The sequence below is a fragment of the Gekko japonicus genome, unplaced genomic scaffold, assembly GCF_001447785.1.
Source record: "Gekko japonicus isolate JY-2015 unplaced genomic scaffold, Gekko_japonicus_V1.1 scaffold1969, whole genome shotgun sequence".
NCBI classification, from domain to species: Eukaryota; Metazoa; Chordata; class Lepidosauria; order Squamata; family Gekkonidae; genus Gekko; species Gekko japonicus.
The window spans coordinates 330,780-349,993 of record NW_015173195.1 but is presented as its reverse complement, the minus strand read 5'-3'; the positions used below and the strand labels follow the sequence as shown (position 1 = coordinate 349,993).

The 19,214-nt window shown below is 44.5% G+C and overlaps 1 protein-coding gene across 1 annotated transcript in view; it reads left to right on the top strand.

Moving 5' to 3' along the window:
• The window catches only part of PAH (phenylalanine hydroxylase), a 60,006-nt gene that overhangs the window by 2,386 nt on the left and 38,406 nt on the right, over positions 1–19,214 (top strand). The window contains exon 3 of the mRNA XM_015422628.1: positions 15,064–15,247. Coding sequence (XP_015278114.1) covers positions 15,064–15,247 — 184 coding nt within the window. The remainder of the gene's footprint in view (positions 1–15,063; positions 15,248–19,214) is intronic.

The window sequence follows — 19,214 nt, the reverse complement described above, 5'->3', positions numbered from 1 at the left end:
TAGGCCTCCGGCCCATCAACAGCTCGGCGGGGCAGCGGCCGCTTACCGGGTTAGGCGTTGTCCCCCTCTGATAGGTGGCTGAGGGCCTCCTTCGCGGTCTGGACTATGCGCTCTGCTTGGCCGTTGGTTGCCGGGTGGAAGGGTGCCGTCCTGATGTGCTGGATCAGGTTGCCGCTGAGGAATTGCCGGAACTCCTCGGAAGTAAACGCCGTCCCGTTGTCCGAGACGATGGTGTCCGGCAGGCTGTGGGTGGCGAAGATTTTCCAGAGGGCGCGGATGGTCGCCTTGGTGGATGTCGCGGGTTTGAATTTCCCACCACAGTCCCATTGGTCCCCCAGTGGAGGGACTAGGATCCTAGTCCCCATTGTTGTCCTGGACTGAAGCTCAGGCATGTGCGCTGACCTCCAGTGGTGGTCAGTGGACACAACAGGGTGTCTGTTCTGGGGAGGGGGAGGGAAAGGAGATTGTAAGCCGCTCTGAGACTCCGAGTGAAGGGCAGGGTATAAATCCAATCTCCTCCTCCTCCTCTTCCTCCTTCTGAAAGCTCAGACTCTGGGGTTTGTAATTGTTTGTTCTCATTTAAGAGGGCTGTCTGTTCTCAAAAATATCTCTTTTTTGGCAAGAAAAGCATTATAAACAAAAAATGCACAATAAACCATGACCCACAGTTTTATAGATGGAAAAAATAAATAAATAAGTTAGTGATTGAAACAGAAATGGGGGGGGATGCTTGGAGAAAACCAATTACTGAACATCTTTAGCTGTTTACCCATGCAAATATTCATAATCATATAGAAAAGTGTGAGTGGCACATTCTCTTTTCTGTGGAAAAAGGGGGGAGACTGACTATTCACCCCCTCCAATCCACTTCATTTCATGCATTTAAATCAAAGCATATATATTAAGGATTAGAGGAAATGTCCTTTTATCTCAACGTTGCAGAATAGTATTTTATGCATTTATATCCTGCTTTCCTGATAAAGTGAAGGAGCTTTTGAGTATTTTTGATGTGGTCGGCCTTGTCATCTGCTTTTGTTTTTCCCTCCACTTCTGCAGCTTTGCCTGCCTGTCAGCTAGTTCAAGCAATGTATTTTCTTCTGGTCCTCCTGTACAGCACATGGACTGGCTGACACTGCATTCCACTGTGTGTGTGTGGGGCGGGGGGGGGGGGGGGGGGGGGGCAGGGGGCATCTTCTGCTGTCTTTCTGTTTATCTGGCTTCCAGCAGGTAATAAAAACAACACCCTTCCTTTGCTTGCCTGCATCGGCGCAGCACCAGATAATGAAGCAGCTCAAGGAAACAGGGTCTGCTGTTACAGAATCCAAAAGCCCTCCCAAAGCCAATGAGAAGATACAGGGATTGGCAGAAAGAAGAAACCCTGAGCACAGAAAACCCAGTTGTTATGATACTGTACCCAGAATCCCTGTCATATACATATCTATTTATGCTGAATCATTCTTTCCCTTTGATGCTCTGGCCCTTCTTGCCTCCTACTGCCTGGGAAACTGAGAGCAGCCAGAATATCTGTCAGTTCAGATGATTTCCAAACAAAGTCAGGAATAGTTTTTGAAAACAGACAGTAAGGTTCTAGAATAACTGTCAGATAACCAACCAATTTTTGTGGGTTCAGAAGATTTCTGGTACTTACAACTGGCACTGTTTGGATTGGATTTTGATTAGTAAATGGCTAACAGTAAAGCCATGCTCTGGTAGGCCAGCTTTGTTCTTTATTTAGAGCCCTGCTGGTTCAGATCAGTGGTCCAATGATTCCAGCATCTTGTTTCACACAGTGGCCAACCATTTCCTCTGGAGGGCTAACCACAAGGCATAGAGGCTGAGGCCTTCCTCTGATGTCGCCTTCTGGCACTGGGCTTCAAAGATGTCCCCTGAAGAGTGCTATGCTCAGCTCTCTCAGCAAGAAGAAGAAGAGGAAGAGGAGGAGGAGGAGGAGGAGGAGGAGGAGGAGGAGATTGGATTTATACCCTGCCATTCACTTGGAGTCTCAAAGAGGCTTACAAACTCCTTTCCCTTCCCCTCCCCACAACAGACACCCTGTGAGGTAGGTGGGGCTGAGAGAGCTCTGAGAGAACTGCTCTTTCAAGGACAGCTCTGACAGAACTATGGCTTGCCCAAGGTCATCCAGCAGCTGCAAGTAGAGGAGTGGGGGATCAAACCCGGTTCTCCCAGATTAGAGTCTACGCACTTTAACTACTAAACCAAACTAGCTTTCAACTTACTGGTGATCCCCGGCCCAAAAGACATCTGGCTATCCTTGGCCAGGGCCTTTTTAGCCTTGGCCCCTTCCTGGTGGAACTCTCTGTCAAATATCATCCGTGTCCTCTGGGACCTCCATTTTCCCCTGCCCCCTTTCCCCCTTCTCCAACTGAGCTTCCTCCCTACCCCTCCTGTAAGGCAATTACACAGTCTGGAATCAGAAGTATCAATGCCATCTGTGAATTGTTTTTAATTAATTTACTTAATTTATTTAATGCTTGGAATTGTTTTTGTCATGCTATATATTTTGTGTTGTTCATCGCTCAGAACCCTGAATACTCAGGAACTGAGTGATTTATAAATAAAAATTATAAATAAATAAATAAATTATATAGTTCCCTTTAGTCACCATGGCTAGTAGCCACTGATAGACCTGTCCTCCAGGAATCTGTAGTGACCATCACTACATCCTCCAGCAGCAAATTCTACATTTTAATCACTCATTGAGTAAAGAAGTTCCTTTTGTCTGTCCTGTATCTACTGCACATCAACATAATTGGGTGTCCTCAAGTTCTACTATTTTGAGAGAGGAAGAATAAGTTCTCTCTCGCCACTCTTCTCTACCCCATGCATAATTTTATAAACCTGTATCATGTCCCCCTTTAACTGTCTCTTTTCTAACCTGAAAATTCCCAGACTCTTCTAGGAATTAAATTAAGAGCAATTCAAGACAAGAATGTTATATTGTATTTAGCATAAGGGATATGCAATGCTAACTCTGATTTATAGTTTAGTTTATAATAAAATAGTGCCTTTGTTATAACGGTATATGATTGAGAGGGTTAAAAGAAAAAAAGGGCCAGAAGGTAAACAATCTATTTTAATTTCAACAGTGGGCGCAAAGAGGAGGGAGGGGGAGTGCCCCCCCCCAAGTCCTCTCACAGGAGGAGGGGAGGCTTTCTTCCCGCTGAGTTTCTCAGCCCCAGGAATGAGAGGCATCTCCATTTGGATTTCTTTTGTGCATTTTAGGTGGAACAGGTTTCCCTGAAGAAGAAAGTTAACTGGAATTATGTTATAGTAAACGGTAAATTGAAGAATGTCCATGTAATATATTATGTAGAGATATGCAGGGAATATGATATATTACAGGACTCTTTTTTGTAGAAAAAGCCCAGCAGGAACGCATTAGCATAATAGGCCACACCCAACAGCAGACACTCATTAGCATATCATGCCACACCCTTGACAGCACAGCACATTAGCATATTAGGCCACACCCCCATGTTACCAGAAGTGTGGTCATCCAGCCACACCCACCTTTTGCTTCTTATTCTGTTTACCTTCTTTGTTGTCAAAACCCAGAGCTTTTTTTGTAGCAGGAACTCCTTTGCATGTTAAGCCACACACCCCTAATGTAGCCAATCCTAATGAGTTTCTGCTGTTGGGTGTGGTGTATTATGCTAATGAGTTCCTGCTGGGTGTGGCCAACTCAGTTCCTGTGCGTTCCTGCCCAAAAATAGCCCTGGATATGTACATGGGGAAAGAAGTGGAGAAACCGAATGGAAGTATACTTAGTGGGTGGCACAAGATAATAGGGCTCAGAATAGGAAGCAATTCTTGGTTAGTAAATGGATATATTCGAAGTTAAGGGATCAGTTTGAGAATACTTTCTATTAATGTATAATTGTAGGACTGTTGGAAAATAGTTCAATGTTCTGTAATTATCGTGCACTACAGAAATTAATAAATTGTGAATTTTAAAACAAATTGTCTCTTTTCTAACCTTTTCTAACCTGAAAATTCCCCGACTCTTAAGCCCTTCCTCATAGGAAAGATGCTCCAACCCCTTATTCATCTTGGTTGTGCTCGTCTGTGGTTTTTCCCGCTCCGCAGTGTCCTTTTTGAGATACGGTGACCAGAATTGCATGCGCTATTCCAAATGAGGCTGCTCCAGACATCTATACAGGGGCACTATAATATGGTGATTTTTATTTTTCAATCCCTTTCCTAACAATCCTCATCATAAGGCTTGCCTTTTCACTGCTGCCGCACACTGGGCTGACATTTTCACTGAGCTGTTCACTACAATCCCAAGTCCACCCCCCCCCCGTCTCAGCAAATTCAGACCCCAGTAGTGTGTACTTAAAATTGAGATTTTTTTTTTGTTCCAATCTGCATCATCCATGCTCCTAAGAGACCTTAACATTGCTTTGTCACAGACCCTGGTTCCATCCCCTTCAGAGCCAACTTTTTACAGTAATTTGGCAACATGATAGTAACAAAACTAACTTGGGCGCATGAGGTCATGTTTAAATCTATTAATCATTCCTTATTCTGCTGTTCCTTATTCACACATTTCTAAATAGCATTTGAAAAACAAAATGCCCAAGTGTTATAAGATATGCATTTTACAACGCACTCCTAAATGAAATTAGTATACAGCACAGCTATAAATAACCAATCAAAGATGTAACCAAAATCAAGCACTTACATATTTTACTTTCAGTGGGAGATACACTGAAATATGTCAGTGGCTCAGTCTTAGTATGTTTTTCTCCATGCAAGCAGTCCTAACTACCCTGCCCTCATCAATGCCATGTGTGAACTGGGCTTGTGCATTGGGCTGATACGGCTCATAGCAGTGTCCGCTGTGATAGTAAAGTGCTTCTGCCTTCACGGGAACCTCTGCCAGCAATATCTGTATGATGCCTCTTCTCCACACACACAGAGTGCCTACCAGCCTTACACCTTTCTCTCAGGTTCAGGGTACACCACATGTTGATACCCTTCTCCTCTCTTTTAGAACCTCTAGAGAGCCATTGCCATTTCACCACTGAGGTCCTCTCCTTCACTCACAGAGATATCAGCAGATAAAGGCAGCCCAGCCCTCCCTTTAATAACAGACCCTCAAACACTTCACAGAGTTATTGAGGTTGGGGGCTCCTACGTTGTTCCATTCACATGCTGCCTGCCACCATTTATTCATATCCTATAGTATATATGGTGGTGGAAAGTGCTGTCAAGTTGCAGCCAACTTCTGGCTACCCCATAGAGTTTTTGAGGGAAGAGACATTCAGAGGCATTTTGCCATTGCCTGCCTCTGCAGACCCTCCCATCCAAATACTAACCAGGGTTGACCCTGTATTGCTTCTGAGATCTGATGGGATTGGGCTAGCCTGGGCTATCCAGGTCAGGGCTTCTAATATACATACAGACTGAGATACTAATGTGTGTGTATGTTTCTTTCCCTGAGACAGAAAGCCCCCAGGGTTAAACAAACAAGGAGTTAACTTTTATTTTTGGATTTATTTATGGTTTGAACATAACACTGAAGAAAGTATGGTAGAAGTAACAACATTTAAAGTCCTTTGAACTGTTGAACTGTTTCCCTATTCTAGTATCATGGATCTTGTGTTACAAACTGACCCTTTTTAGTAAGCTAGCTTTAAGCTGATCTTCACCTCAGCTACCCTCAATCTGAATCTTCTTTTCCCTCTCAACTCTCTAGCTGCCAACTCCCAACTGCTCTCTAACTTCTCTTTTCCAACTGTCTCTCCCAACATTCTGTAACCTCTCATTGGTCACTGTTAGGGAAAGGTGGAGCCTAAACACTTTGTCACAACCTGTAATAATAGATTCAAGTGGCACCTGGATCACCTGACAAAGGGTGTCTGATGAAGGGAGTTTTTACTGTCAAAAGCTTATGCCCCCAAAATCTTGTTGGTCTCCAAAGTGGTACTGCACTCAAATCTAGATCTTCTACTACAGAGTAATATGGCTGCCCTCCTGAAACAACTTGTGATAATATGGTTCATAGCTTTCTTTTATTCATGCTAATGTGTTCCTGAGGAAGTTCAGCATGTCACAGCCTGGGGGACTCCTACAAGATAATGACTCAGCTCTACCCCATCTTCCTGAGTTGATATAAAATACCTGCCTGCCATTTTTCGTCTCGCCTTGACACAGAGAGTACTCCACCTTTCTGTGTTATACCTCTGAGGATGCCAGTTATAGCTGCTGGTGAAACGTCAGGTCTTACAATGCGCTTCAGGATGTGGCAGGATGGCTGAGACTGAGCCGATTGAAATTGAATCCGATGAAGACGGAGGTCCTGTGCCTGAATTGGAGTGGTTCTGGGGTGGGAATCCCATTGCTGGCCTTCGATGGGGCGCCGTTGGTGCCAGCGTTGCGGGTCCGGAGTTTGGGAGTGCTCCTGGATGCCTCCTTAACAATGGAGGCCCAGGTAGCAGCCACTGCCAAAGCAGCCTTTTACCATCTTCGGCTGATTAGGCAGTTGGTTCCCTTCCTCGAGCGCAAAGATCTGGTGTTAGTGATCCATGCTATGGTCACCTCGAGGTTGGATTACTGCAATGCTCTCTAGATGGGGCTGCCCTTGGGGCAACTTCGGAAGCTGCAGCTGGTGCAAAACACGACGGCCAGGCTACTGATGGGCCTCCCGATGCGGGAGCACATCCAGCCTGTGCTAAAGGCGTTGCACTGGCTGCCAATAGCATTCCGGATCCGCTTCAAGGTGCTGGTTTTGACCTTTAAAGCCCTATATGGTCAGGGACCTGTCTACCTGAGGGACCGCCTTTCCCCGTATGTTCCCCAGAGAGCACTGAGATCTGGGACGCAACATCACCTGACCCTTCCTGGTCCTAAAGAGGCCAGGTTGACAACAATTAGGTCTAGAGCATTTTCGCTAGCTGCACCAGCATATTGGAACGAGCTCCCTAGTGAGATCCAGGCCCTGCGAGATCTCCAGCAATTCCGCAGGGCCGTGAAGACGGAGCTTTTTTGCTGGGCATACCGGTGAGAGCAATGGTATGCCAGCCAAGCCTGCCGACCTGCTAAGACATGTATACTGTATGGGTAGTTAACAATGTGGTCGATGTCTAGTTGTAATGATTTATCGAACCGCTTTTACTTATATTTATTGTATTTATGTAAAGTTGTTTTATGGACTGATGTTTTATCCCTTTTGGTTTTATTAATGCTGTGAGCCGCCCTGAGCTGCTTTGACGGAAGGGCGGGATAAAAGTTGAATAAATAAATAAATAAATAAATAATAAATACAGCCCTGAAAATCTACAACTAATGAAGTTCCAAGCTGCTTAGTGTGGATCAAAATAGGAATGAACACAACCACTGGCACTGTTCCAGAAAGTTCTGACACAGGCCAGGCCTCACATTCTGCTTTCAAAGTAGGCCTCATGTCCAATGGAAAGTGGAAGATCTGTGTCCACTTCAGAAATGTTTCTGCCCCAGTTGGGGCAGCCCAAATTTTGTGTTAGGTGGATTCAGCTTCTTTGTTAATTAAAAACAGTTAGTGTGACATGGTGTCTCTCTAAAGCACATCATACAAGTGTGGATGACTTTCTGAATCCACAAAGATGATCCAGCGTCTCCCCACCCTTTCTGTTAAGCAAACAGAACTTTAGAACAATTGTTATCTCTTTCAGTATTTGGGATATGGTTGGCCTGACCTATGGCTGCTTTAGTCAGTACAACCATTCCAGCTGACTTGAAAGAATCACATTTGCTACGTAGTTCGGCAACAGAAAAGTTAACATCATTCCCAGAGGGGAGTGATGTTTGTATACTGATGCAACTGGCATAGTCATTCGCTATAGGATATCTATTTCTGAAGAGACCAGCTTAAAAATTAACCAGTTTTCTCTTCAATGGAAAATGCCCAGTGGTGTAAAGTTCTACCAGACAAAAAGAAATAGGTGACATTTGGACTGAATGAATGTTGCTGAGAATTCAGTTCCCTTATGGCCTAGACAGCCCCAATTTGACAATCCTTCTTTATGCTGAAAATGTATTTATTTAGTAGACTTTTATCCTGCCCTTCTTCAAAGGAGCTCCGGGTGTTGTGCATCATTCTTCCCACCTGATTTTTATTCTCACAACACCTTGCAAGATAGGTCAGTCTGAAAGAGGGTGACGGCCCAAGGTCACCCAGGAGGCAGACAGGGTAGTTGAATTTGGGTCTCATGGATCCTAGTTTGACACCCTAACCATTACTCCATGCTACCTCAACACAAACATTCAACATGGAAGTAGTATTCCTGCCTCATTTTCCCAGGACAAAGCTTTCTTCTGAATATGACTGAACACTTCATTTATGACCGCTTTTCTCCTCAGAGTGGCTTACATCATTCTCTCTTCTGTCTTATCCTCACACCAACCCTGTGAGGTAGGTTAGGCTGAGAGAGTGTGTCTGGCTCAAGGTCACCCAGAGAGCTTCCATGGCAGAATGGGGACTCAAACCTGGGGATCCTAGTCCAACACTCAGTCCACTACATCATGCTGGCTCATTTATTGTGAAATCATCCTCATTAAACTCCTGAACATTTTTGGCTCAGAACATGGTAGTGAGTCAGTCTGACTTTGCAATAGGGTGACACAGAAAGTTACCATTTTATTCTTCGGTGCAATGGTGGTGGTCGGACGATGCAGGAAAATCTCAGTTTGAAAAGCATTAAAATCTCATCGAAATAAAGACCAATTTAAAAATTGCTGAACAATATGGTGCCAGATCAGACTCTGGGATAGTTAACAGCTATATATCTATATATATAGCTTAAGGTTAGTCTTGTCTATAGCTTAAGGATCTTGTCTATAGCTTAAGGACAGTCTGAAGTAAGGGAAGATCCTTAATGTGTTGTATTGGGGTTGTAAGGATCAGTTTGGTGTAGTGGTTAAGTGTGCTGACTCTAATCTGGGAGAACTGGGTTTGATTCCCCACTCCTCCACTCGCAGCTGCTGGATGACCTTGGGCAAGCCATAGTTCTGTCAGAGGTGTTCTTGAAAAAGAGCAGTTTCTGTCAGAGCTCTCTCAGCCCCACCTACCTCACAGGGTGTCTGTTGTGGGGAGGGGAAGGGAAAGGAGTTTGTAAGCCTCTCTGAGACGCCCAGTGAAGGGCAGGGTATAAATCCAATCTCCTCCTCCTCCTCTTCCTCCTCCTCCTCTTCTTCTTCTCCTTCTCCTTCTTCGACAATGGCCAGCATTTGGTAATGTGAGATGACCTTAATTAGGACACTTTGGAAGAAGCATTGCCATCTCTTGTGTTCCCTGTGCCGATTCATCAGTTGCATATGTTTGCATGAAATATTTCAGAAGATGCAAATTTCAGTTTTGCTGGTTGGCTAGCCTGGAGATTGAGATAGTTCAATGCTAAGCGACTTTAAAAGAGAGCAGGCAGGAAATTTGTGGCAGCAATGAAGGAGCAAGAGGGAGTCTGCTCAGTTTTTACAGGGGGGGGGGAATTATTGTGAGATGAGAGACCTGCTTTAGGGAGCCTTTAAGAGTGAGTCGAGTGCATAGATATTAAACCTGTTGCACTTCTATAATTAGACACCAGGGGGAGGATTAGTCCTGAAATGTAATTATGATTTGTAAAGTGCTGTAAATATTTTTGATTAAAATCTTTCGTAATAGTAATGGAGAAGACACTTGGACATATTCCCGTAATGCAACAGTCTGTGGAAAGAAATGCATGTTATTAGATTCTTCATAGGACAGGAAGAGCGAGCCCCAAAGCTCCTTTTAATCTTTGATGAAGCAGCAGCAGCAAAGATAAAAACAAATTGAAGCCATACAGCAATTTAGTTGTAATTGTTTTGCAGGGATATGGTTTAGTCATGGCTCAAGGACTGTGCAAACATTCAAAAGTGTGTGCAGCATGTATGCACAAAGAGCAGTAGAATAACTCTCACTGCTTCCATCACCTGATGTCTGTAGATTGAGTCTGCATGGTGGCAGAGCCCTCCATGTGTTTGAGTGTTCACATGTAGAGTCTTCCATGTGATTGGGAAGACAACAAAAATCAGGGCCCTGATGGAACATACAGAGCATTAAATACATAGGGATGGAGCCTGGAGAGGGTTAGGTTTCAGGAGGTGTGGGACCTCGGACAGGTACAAAGCCATAGACTTCACCCTCCAAACCAACCATTCCCTTCTGGGGAACCATCATTGCCAATCTCCAGGTGAGGGCTGGAGATCACTCAAAATTACAACTGTTCTTTAGGTAGCACAGATCAGTTCCTCTGGAGAAAATGGTGGACTCAGTGTCATTATACCCTGCTGAGGTCGCCACAGCAAATTGACACTGAGTGTCCAAGGCTGGGGCACCCGCCCAGAGCCTCTTTCTAGAGCTCGTTGTATTTATTTCCACAATGAGCCTTTTTCCTAGTGTCACAATAAATATGAAGAAGTGAGCAGTGACTCACAAAAGCTCATACCCTTCCACAAATTTTCTTAGTCTTTAAGGTGCTACTGGGCTCTTGCTCTTTTCTGCTCCCTTTCTAATTAGTGATGGTGGTTGAACTCTGTGTTTGAACCACAACTTGTTCTCAGATTTGTTGTTCAGTCGCACAGTCGAGTCTGACTCTTCGCAACCCCATGGACCAGTTCACACCAGGCCTTCCTGTCTTCCACCATCCTCTGAAGTTGGCTCAATTTCATGTTCGTTGCATCTATGACACTGTCTAACCATCTCATCCTTTGCCGTCCCCGTCTTCTTTGACCTTCAATCTTTCCCAGCATCAGGGTCTTCTCCAGGGAGTGCTCCCTTCTCATTTGGTGGCCAAAGTATTTGAGCTTCAGTTTCATTATCTGGCCTTCCAGGGAACAGTCAGGGTTGATTTCTTTTAGGATTCTCAGATAGTGAGCAGCTTTTGCTTTTCTGCTGGTACAGACAGACTAATGCGGCTACCCTTCTTGATCTATCACAATAAATCTGTTAGACTTAAAGGTACCTGTAACAAAATGTATATAATGCTGTTATTTTACCTGATGAGCTGTGAACCTGCTATACCCCCCCCCAAAAAAAGGCTTTCTAATAGTATGAAATAAATTAATCAGAGTGGAGCACGCAGATGTTCCATCAATGGCAGGTGAACAGGCCATTGTGACCACTGAAGGTGATGAGTGGAAGCAGGAAGAGCCAAGAGGCGTGGCTGAACAGGCATTTTGGTCCCTTCAAAATGATGCTTGGTGACCGATTTAAGGTGCGCTGTGACAACCCAATTAAATGATGACAAGATGAATTAATAAATTATAGGATTGGCATTAATGGAACATGTAAACCGCCCAGAGCCCTCAGGGGGTGAGTGGGATATAAATCTAAGGAAATACTACTACTACTACTACTACTAATAATAATAATAATAATAATCCTGTATTTCAATTTCATCTTCAGCTTTGTCCTTTATGTGTAATTCTTATTATTTTACTGAAAATGGCATTACATTTAATGTTTTAATTGGTTTAACCCATTAATTACTAGAGTGAGTGGTTTTGTGGTGACTCTCACTATCATGGCCACTAAGTACAATGACCAGTGTGAAGTGAGTGAGGGGCACTGCATAATACTTGTAGACAGTATAAATGCACTAGGATGAAGGCTTGCCATTGGGAAAGATCCCAAGATGCCCAGGTAAAGCGGTTAAAGTTACGCTAGATAGTGGTAGCAGCACATACCTAATAGCTGGCTTGAAAGTTTGCATTATATTTCAAAACCCAAAGGAAGTTTTGATTTTTCTGTAGTAGACTCACTCAGCTTTCCCTCCAGAAGACAGTTGGTGGTGGTTTAAAGACACACATCTTTATTGTGATGTGAGCAGATTGTTTTGGATCCATTGACTTCATGAGCTTGAATTCCAGCATGCTTCCCCACATCTGTAATAACGGGTTGAGGGCTCTCCATTTTTCTTCTTGTACATCTTCATTTCAGGTGGAGCTTTATAATAAATTATTTGATCAGTTCTCCAACAAGACCTCCAGCTCACAACTTTCCCCATCTGGGCTCATCTAGTAGGTACACAGGTCCACTTAATTGTTGGGCACAGAATTTATAGCAAACCTTCATGCGAGTGAAATGTGTATGTAGCGCAAGTTACACACACGTATCAATCACTATCACCACCTATCTTGAATGCAATGGCAAGAAAGGCAGTGTATAAGTGTATCAGATAAATAAAGGGCTGTTTGAATGACCAGCTTCATAAACTGAAATTCTCAACTTGTGACACATAAAGTGCTTTTCTCAGCTTAACGCGCAGTTTCACAATACCCTTGTGAGGTAGGCCACTACTGTAGAAAGCCATACATGGACCAGTTTTTATGTAGCTTTAATGGTGCACTGCTGCCTCCTTTCTGGTTGCTTCCCACTGTTCCTTGGCAACATGAATGGGATGTGAAGACTAAATGGGGCAGGGAAATGACATGTTACTTTAGGGTAGGGCAGAAGAACATAAGGAATAATCTATATGCACTCCCCCATTCTATGAGAGGAGTATGATATGGAACCACAGGGATTATAGCAATCATTTTGCTCCTGTAGTATATTACTTACTACATTTCTTCCATCATAGAACTCTAATCTATGTATTAAGTCTTTCTGATTGGTCTGCTCATATAGGCCTGCTTTCCTGCCCTCTTTTGCCCTATGACTTTTTGAACAATAGCAGATACTCCTTTCAGGTCTCCATTTCAGCAGCTGTATCGGCCATCTGTTCCCTTGTGGGGTCTCCTAATCACTCACTGGCCTCTGGAATGAGCCTATGAGTTCTTGCACAAAGAGGTCACTTGGGGTCTCACCTTCTTCTCACCCTGCCATTATTCAGTGAGGTTGCCATGGCTTTACACTGGCCCAGAGAACCCTGAAAACTCATCCTAGGGCTTCAGCTGAAAGGTGGTCAGGAGAGGATTGTAACGTTCATCTTTGTTGCTTTTGAAGGTATGATCTAGCCTACCTCTGTTAGTGATGTGAGAAATCAGGGCTTGCTGCCCCTCAGAAGTCCATCCCCTTGGCCCAGTCAGCCATATAAATCCAAAGCCTTAATTCCAGTGATGAGACTGAGGGAGCCTCACTTAAAGCAGACTATGACTCGCCATGTCTGGTCTCCATCATTATCAATCTTGCTTGGAGTAATTTTAACTTTCCCTAATGCTGGGTCCTCTCATGATTTGTGAGCGCCTAATTAAATAGCAAACACAAAGCATTGTCTGTGCATATGATGCAGACCTTTAGGGAACTAAAACAACTTGACCTCGGGGCTCAGTTGAGTGAAATGCGTTTCTGGGGTGGAGGCAAAGACATTGAGGAGGGCCCTCTTTCCTAAACTACAGGATTTGAATGAGCTTCTGACCTTTTCAACTTATTGGGTTGGTATCTGGCCAAACAAGTTAAGTTTGTCCATAGTGCCCACTGTTAAGAATGTAGGAAAGGGGACATTCAGCATTGCTTATTTTCTATTTCTGACAATACAGGGATTTTAGATTTCTCTCTCTTTCTCTCTCTGTGAGAGGGGGACACTGCCAGCAGTGTTTAAAAGCCTGCTTTTGAATTTGTTAAAGATTAACAGTATACTTTAATAGCATTTACTGTATAGCAGTCTCCACATTATGTAGTCATCTTTACTTGCTGAGAGGCTGTTTACAACTCTTTCACTTAACTAGTGTCTATCATTGTTATTAACACAATTATATTTATACAGTTATCCCCTCTTTGTCTGTGGTTTGGGGTGTATAACTAGAATCCTTGACTGTTTACAGTGGTAGTCATTTATACACAAATTTGACTTCTGCAGAATAATCACGGGATTGTGTGAAATAGGGAGGGTTGCTCCCTGGAAATGGCATCCCTGCACGCTGGGTTTCCAAACTGGGATGTATCTTTCGGAGAGAGCCCTGAAGCTCACCTCCATGATCTTCCTGCCTTCCTGGGCCTATCCTATCCATGACATGGGCAAGGGATGCAGAATGGCTTTCCTTTGATTCTGTTCCTCACCCCCAACACCTGCCTTCCAGACACTGGCCAATAACAGGTTCACCTCCTCCCTTGCAGGTGTCCTGAGCCATCTGTTGCTATCCTCCCAGGTCACGCAGCCCTGCCTGGTGGTAGCGATAAGCAAAATTTTGCCCCTAATTCAGTCACAGCCCAAGAAAAGGAAATTGCTCATGCAAAGTAGAACCAATGCTTATGAACACGTTATTGAGATAGTGCAATGACTGGCAAAAGTAGACATTTTGTGCACAGAAATGCCTTTGGGGATGTTCTTGTTTGGCTGGAATATCAGATAGATGTTCTGGTTGGTCAATGACCTTGTCACACACAGATTTCTTGAATCTCTCATTGCCCGTAAAAATGAAATTATTTAGGGAGACAAGAGAATAACTGCAAAGTTTTTTTACTGTTCATTAATGTCCTAAGTAACTCTGGTCAGATGTAGAACATTTCAAATATTGGAGTGATTTGGGTCAGATATTAATACAGTTCTGATCACACATGGCTATAAAAATGGTGCTCTGAGCTCTTTAGAAGAAGAGCAAGATGCATATGCAAATAATTTAGAAATAAATTATCCTCATTAGAATTCCCATCAAGATTTGGTGGGCTCTGACAGGCAGGCAAGAGGGGGCCATATTCATTTCTCCATTGCCTTGATTCTATTATTTGTAGATCCCATTCTGCAGAGTCCACAAACAATCTCACTATGGCTGTGGTCACGCACACTAAATTATCCCCTTTCAGTCCACTTCCAATGCACTTTCCAACTGGATTTTGCCAGTACATACAGTAAAATCCAGTTGGAAAGTGCACTGGAAGTGCACTGGAAGTGGATTGTTTAGTGTGCGTGACTGCAGCCTATATCTGTTTCTTTCACATGGGTCTTTAAAGCCTTAAATGCAAAGGGGTTTGAATGAACAAAAAGAATATTAATTTTTACAACGATTCTTGTCCTGAAGGTGTTTTTCCCATACAGTGCTACGCATGCACCATTAACTTTCTGGGTCCCTATAAAAATATTGATGATATTAGCTTCTTTCTTCTAGGAAAAAGGTATAAACCTGACCCACATTGAGTCCAGACCTTCCCGGCTCAACAAAGATGAATATGAATTCTTCATAAACTTGGACAGCAAGAACATCCCCGCTCTGGAGGACATTGTCAGGGCTTTGAGAGATGATATCGGGGCAAATGTTCACGAGCTTTCACGAGAAAAGAGGAAGGATGCCGGTAAGACACTATTGCCAAGACTAATGTTGGCTCTGCCTTATTTGTTTAAACCTCTCAGTCTGATTAAGTCTTTTTCACCAAGTCAATATTTCTGGATTCTCTTAAATTGTTGCATTGCCTCAAGTTTGTAAGAGTGCAATGTAGAAGCTAGAGCACTGGATAGTAGCCTAAGAGAGCTGAGATCACACCCTGCTTACATGTGATGCTCTCCAGGAAACCCCAGGCAAGTCACTGACTCACAGGTGAGTCTACGTAAAGGATTGCTGTGAGGATAAAGCAGTTAGGAATTAAAACAGGAGTGCAGTGCACCTTAAAGACGAAGAAAATTAGTTCCAGCATAAGCTTTTTAATAGGGTTGCCATCCCCCCGATGGAGGAGGGTTTCCTCCGATTTTGGGCAGCCCAATCCGCCACCAGCCAGCTGGTTGGCAGGGAAGCCCCACCCCCGAAGAACCCTGATGTGTCATGCAGGTGATGCTCTAGCATTTGGCTAAAAACTCTATGGTGACCAGGGCTATTTTTGGGCAGGAACGCACAGGAACGGAGTTCCGGCTGGCTTCAGAGTTGGCCACGCCCACTACAGCCAAAACCTCTGTGTGGCTACAGAGGGAAGGCCTGGAGAGTGACCCCCCTGGCGACTCTTGAGGCAGGGGGGCCGGGGGGCTCTGGAAGGATCGGGGAGGCATTTAAATGCCTCCTCGTGCCTTCCCTGACCTCTCCAAGGGTCGGCTTGCCTGGGCTCCCCGCAGCCACAGGGCACCCAGGCAAACCAAGGAAAGGCATGGGGTGTGGCCTAATATGCTAATGAGCTGAACTGTCAGGGGTGTGGCCTATTATGCTAATAAGTTCCTGCTGGGATTTTTCTACCAAAAAAGCCCTGATGGTGACCATAAAGTTTTAAGCCAAATGCTAGAGCATCCCCTTCATGTTGTGCCTAGTGCAATGATACAACTTCTGACGTCATCACACAGCATGCGCTAGAAGAACCAGTAGAGCAGGCTGGAGCCCCCGCCAGCAGAAGGTAAGGACCTGGCAACCCTACTTTTGAGAGATGAAACTCCCTTTATCAGATGCGTTGAAATGTATCTAATAAAGTGGCAACTTAGGGCGCTAATAGCATAGCTTGTCTAAGTGAGATTGTGCCACCTATGCGTTAGTGGAAGCTGGTACAATGACATAATGGATAGGGGGGACTGGGAGAGGCTAATTTGGATAGAAATTTCACTGACTCGGCCGAATGCCTGGCGAAACATTTCTGTTTTACAGGCTCTGTGGAATTGGATTAGATTCCACAGGGTCCGAATCTCATCAGAAAGGTTGTTCCACCAGGCTGGGGCCAGAGCCAAGAAGGCTCTAGCCCTGGTAGAGGCAAGACGAATACTTTTTGGGCTGGGGACCACCAGAAGATTGTTATCCATAGAATGCAATGCTCTCGGGGAGGGGGTACCAGGAGAGACATTCCCGAATAAATGTTGGTCCCAGACCATGTAGGGCTTTGAAGGTTAGAACCAAAATCTTGAACCTGATCGAGTATTCAACTTGGAGCCAGTGCAGCTGGCAGAGCACCAGTTGTATGTGGGCTCTAGATGGAGTACTTGTAAGCACATGCACCACCACATTCTGGACCAGCTGGAGTTTCCAGGTAAGTCTCAAGAGTAGCCCTGCATACAGCAAGTTACAGTAGTCTAGTCTTGAGGTGACCATTGCATGGATCACCGTGGCTAAGTTGGGGTGAGACAGGAAGGGAATCAGTTGCCAGACCGGGCGCAGATGAAAAAATGCCAGATAATGTCCATCTGCCAGTTGTTGGCAAATATTTTCTTCTCATCATGGTACCAAGTGGTCTGAATGTGTGCTGACATCATAAATTCCAGGAGTCCATAAGAATGTAACTAGGGATGCCCGTCCCCAGGTAGGGGCAGGGGATCCCCCATCCCTAAAAGTTGTCTGAACCCCCAACTGTTGCTCGAAAAGAGCAGGTGCCACGCGTGTCTGCCCTGCAAGCTGCAAACTTGTCGCTTGCAGGGCAGGTGCCCACGGTGTCCGTTATTTTCAGGCAGGAGCCGCCTGTGCCTGCCCTGCAAGCAGTGAATTTGACACTGTCAGGGTAGGTGACCACAACACCCGCTTCCCCCCCCCCACCATTTAAAGGGAAGGTTCCCTTTAAATGGTTGGAGAATAGCAGGGGGCGTGTGTGTGCAGTGTTCCATCCCTGACACGATTATGTCACCCTGTGTGACATCATCACGTTGGGGACAGCTCCACCCTCTCCCATCACACACACCCCCAAATCCCCCCCGGGGAGAAGATTGGACCTGGCAACCCTAAATGTAACTGTGAGCTCAGCTGGATCAGAAATGGTCCATCTAACCCCACATCCTGTTCCCCTAAGTGGCCTGCCAGCAGTCTCTGGGGAAGCTGTTATTCAGGGCATGTTTATCAAGCCATTTGTTTGTTTTTTCAGAATTCACTATTTACAAATTCCCTGATCATTTTAAACACCACAAAGGGTTTTAAACACCATCATCAGAGGGTAGCCGGCCGCTTACAGTGTGCGATTTGATTGATACCAACTCTCCTAAGGCTAATGCTTGGTTCCAGATACGCATCCCACTCTTATGAATGCCCACACGACCCTTTGGAGAGCAGATGTGATTCTAACAGGATTTCTGCTAAAGATGGCTTTAAATGCTTTAGGTCTGCTGCCTCGTCTTCCTTCCTGGGAGCCACATGAAAGGGCAACAATATCTACTTGAAATAAATCCTGATAATCTCTTTACGCATTCCTTTGTGTCCTATCCATGACCTGGCATGGGGGGGGGAGGAAAATTATCTGGAGGAGTTAGACTCCTCCATTCAGAAAAGGGATATGTCAGACAAAGAGTTATGACTTAGCAGGGAATCACAGTCACCTGAAGGGGAACATTTAATTACTTTTTGAGTGTGGGTTGGGGGGGTGCCTGGATTCATCTTTCTCAGCACCTCTTCTCTACCTCTTTCCACCAGGAAGTTGCTTCCAATACCCAGATTTGGCAGTATGTCCCACTGAAATCACTGGCATTTGCTCCCACGTAAATGCAGTTAAGATCAGGCTGTAAGGGGCTGCTTTATACAGCCCTTTTGTATGTTGTGAAGCTATCCCAAGCCAGGACAGGTCTATCACAAAATGTTAAAGGGATTGGAAGCAAATATCACACATGTGAGGCTTCACGCATGCTGAATAATGCACGTTCAGTCCACTTTGCAACTGGATTTTGCTGTGTGAAACGGCAAAATCCACTGGCAAACCATTGCTGAATTGCGTTGAAAGTGGATTGAAAATGCGTTATTCTGCACGTGTGGAAGTACTGGATTCTATTTTCCAGCTTCCAGTTTCATCACTATAGATGAACTTCACTCCAAGGGTCAACATCAATAAAAATTTTCATTTCAAGCATGGTCAAGTCAGCTTTGTGTGTGTGTGTTTTTAACAGAACATTGGTTTGGTGAAAGCTCAGTCACATGTATGGCTATATTAAAAATGGCTGAAAGTATTAGAACATAAGAACGTAAGAGAAGCCATGTTGGATCAGGCCAATGGCCCATCCAGTCCAACACTCTGTGTCACACAGTGGCCAAAAATCAGGTGCCATCAGGAGGTCCACCAGTGGGGCTAGAACTCCAGAAGCCCTCCCACTGTTGCCCCCCAAACACCCTGGATACAGAGCATCACTGCCACAGATGCCCTGGGCGATTTACAACAGATTAAAAACATACAAAAATACAGATTAAAATGAATTTATTTATTTATTTATTTATTATTTATTTATTAGTTTGATTTATATCCTGCCCCCCCAAAAGGCTCAGGGCGGCTCACATGCGGCAAGCCGAGTGCAAAATACAATACAGTATATAATAAATAGAACATTTAAAATCACAATAAAACCTTCCAATAATACGGTGCTATACCTATATTAATCATCCAAGAT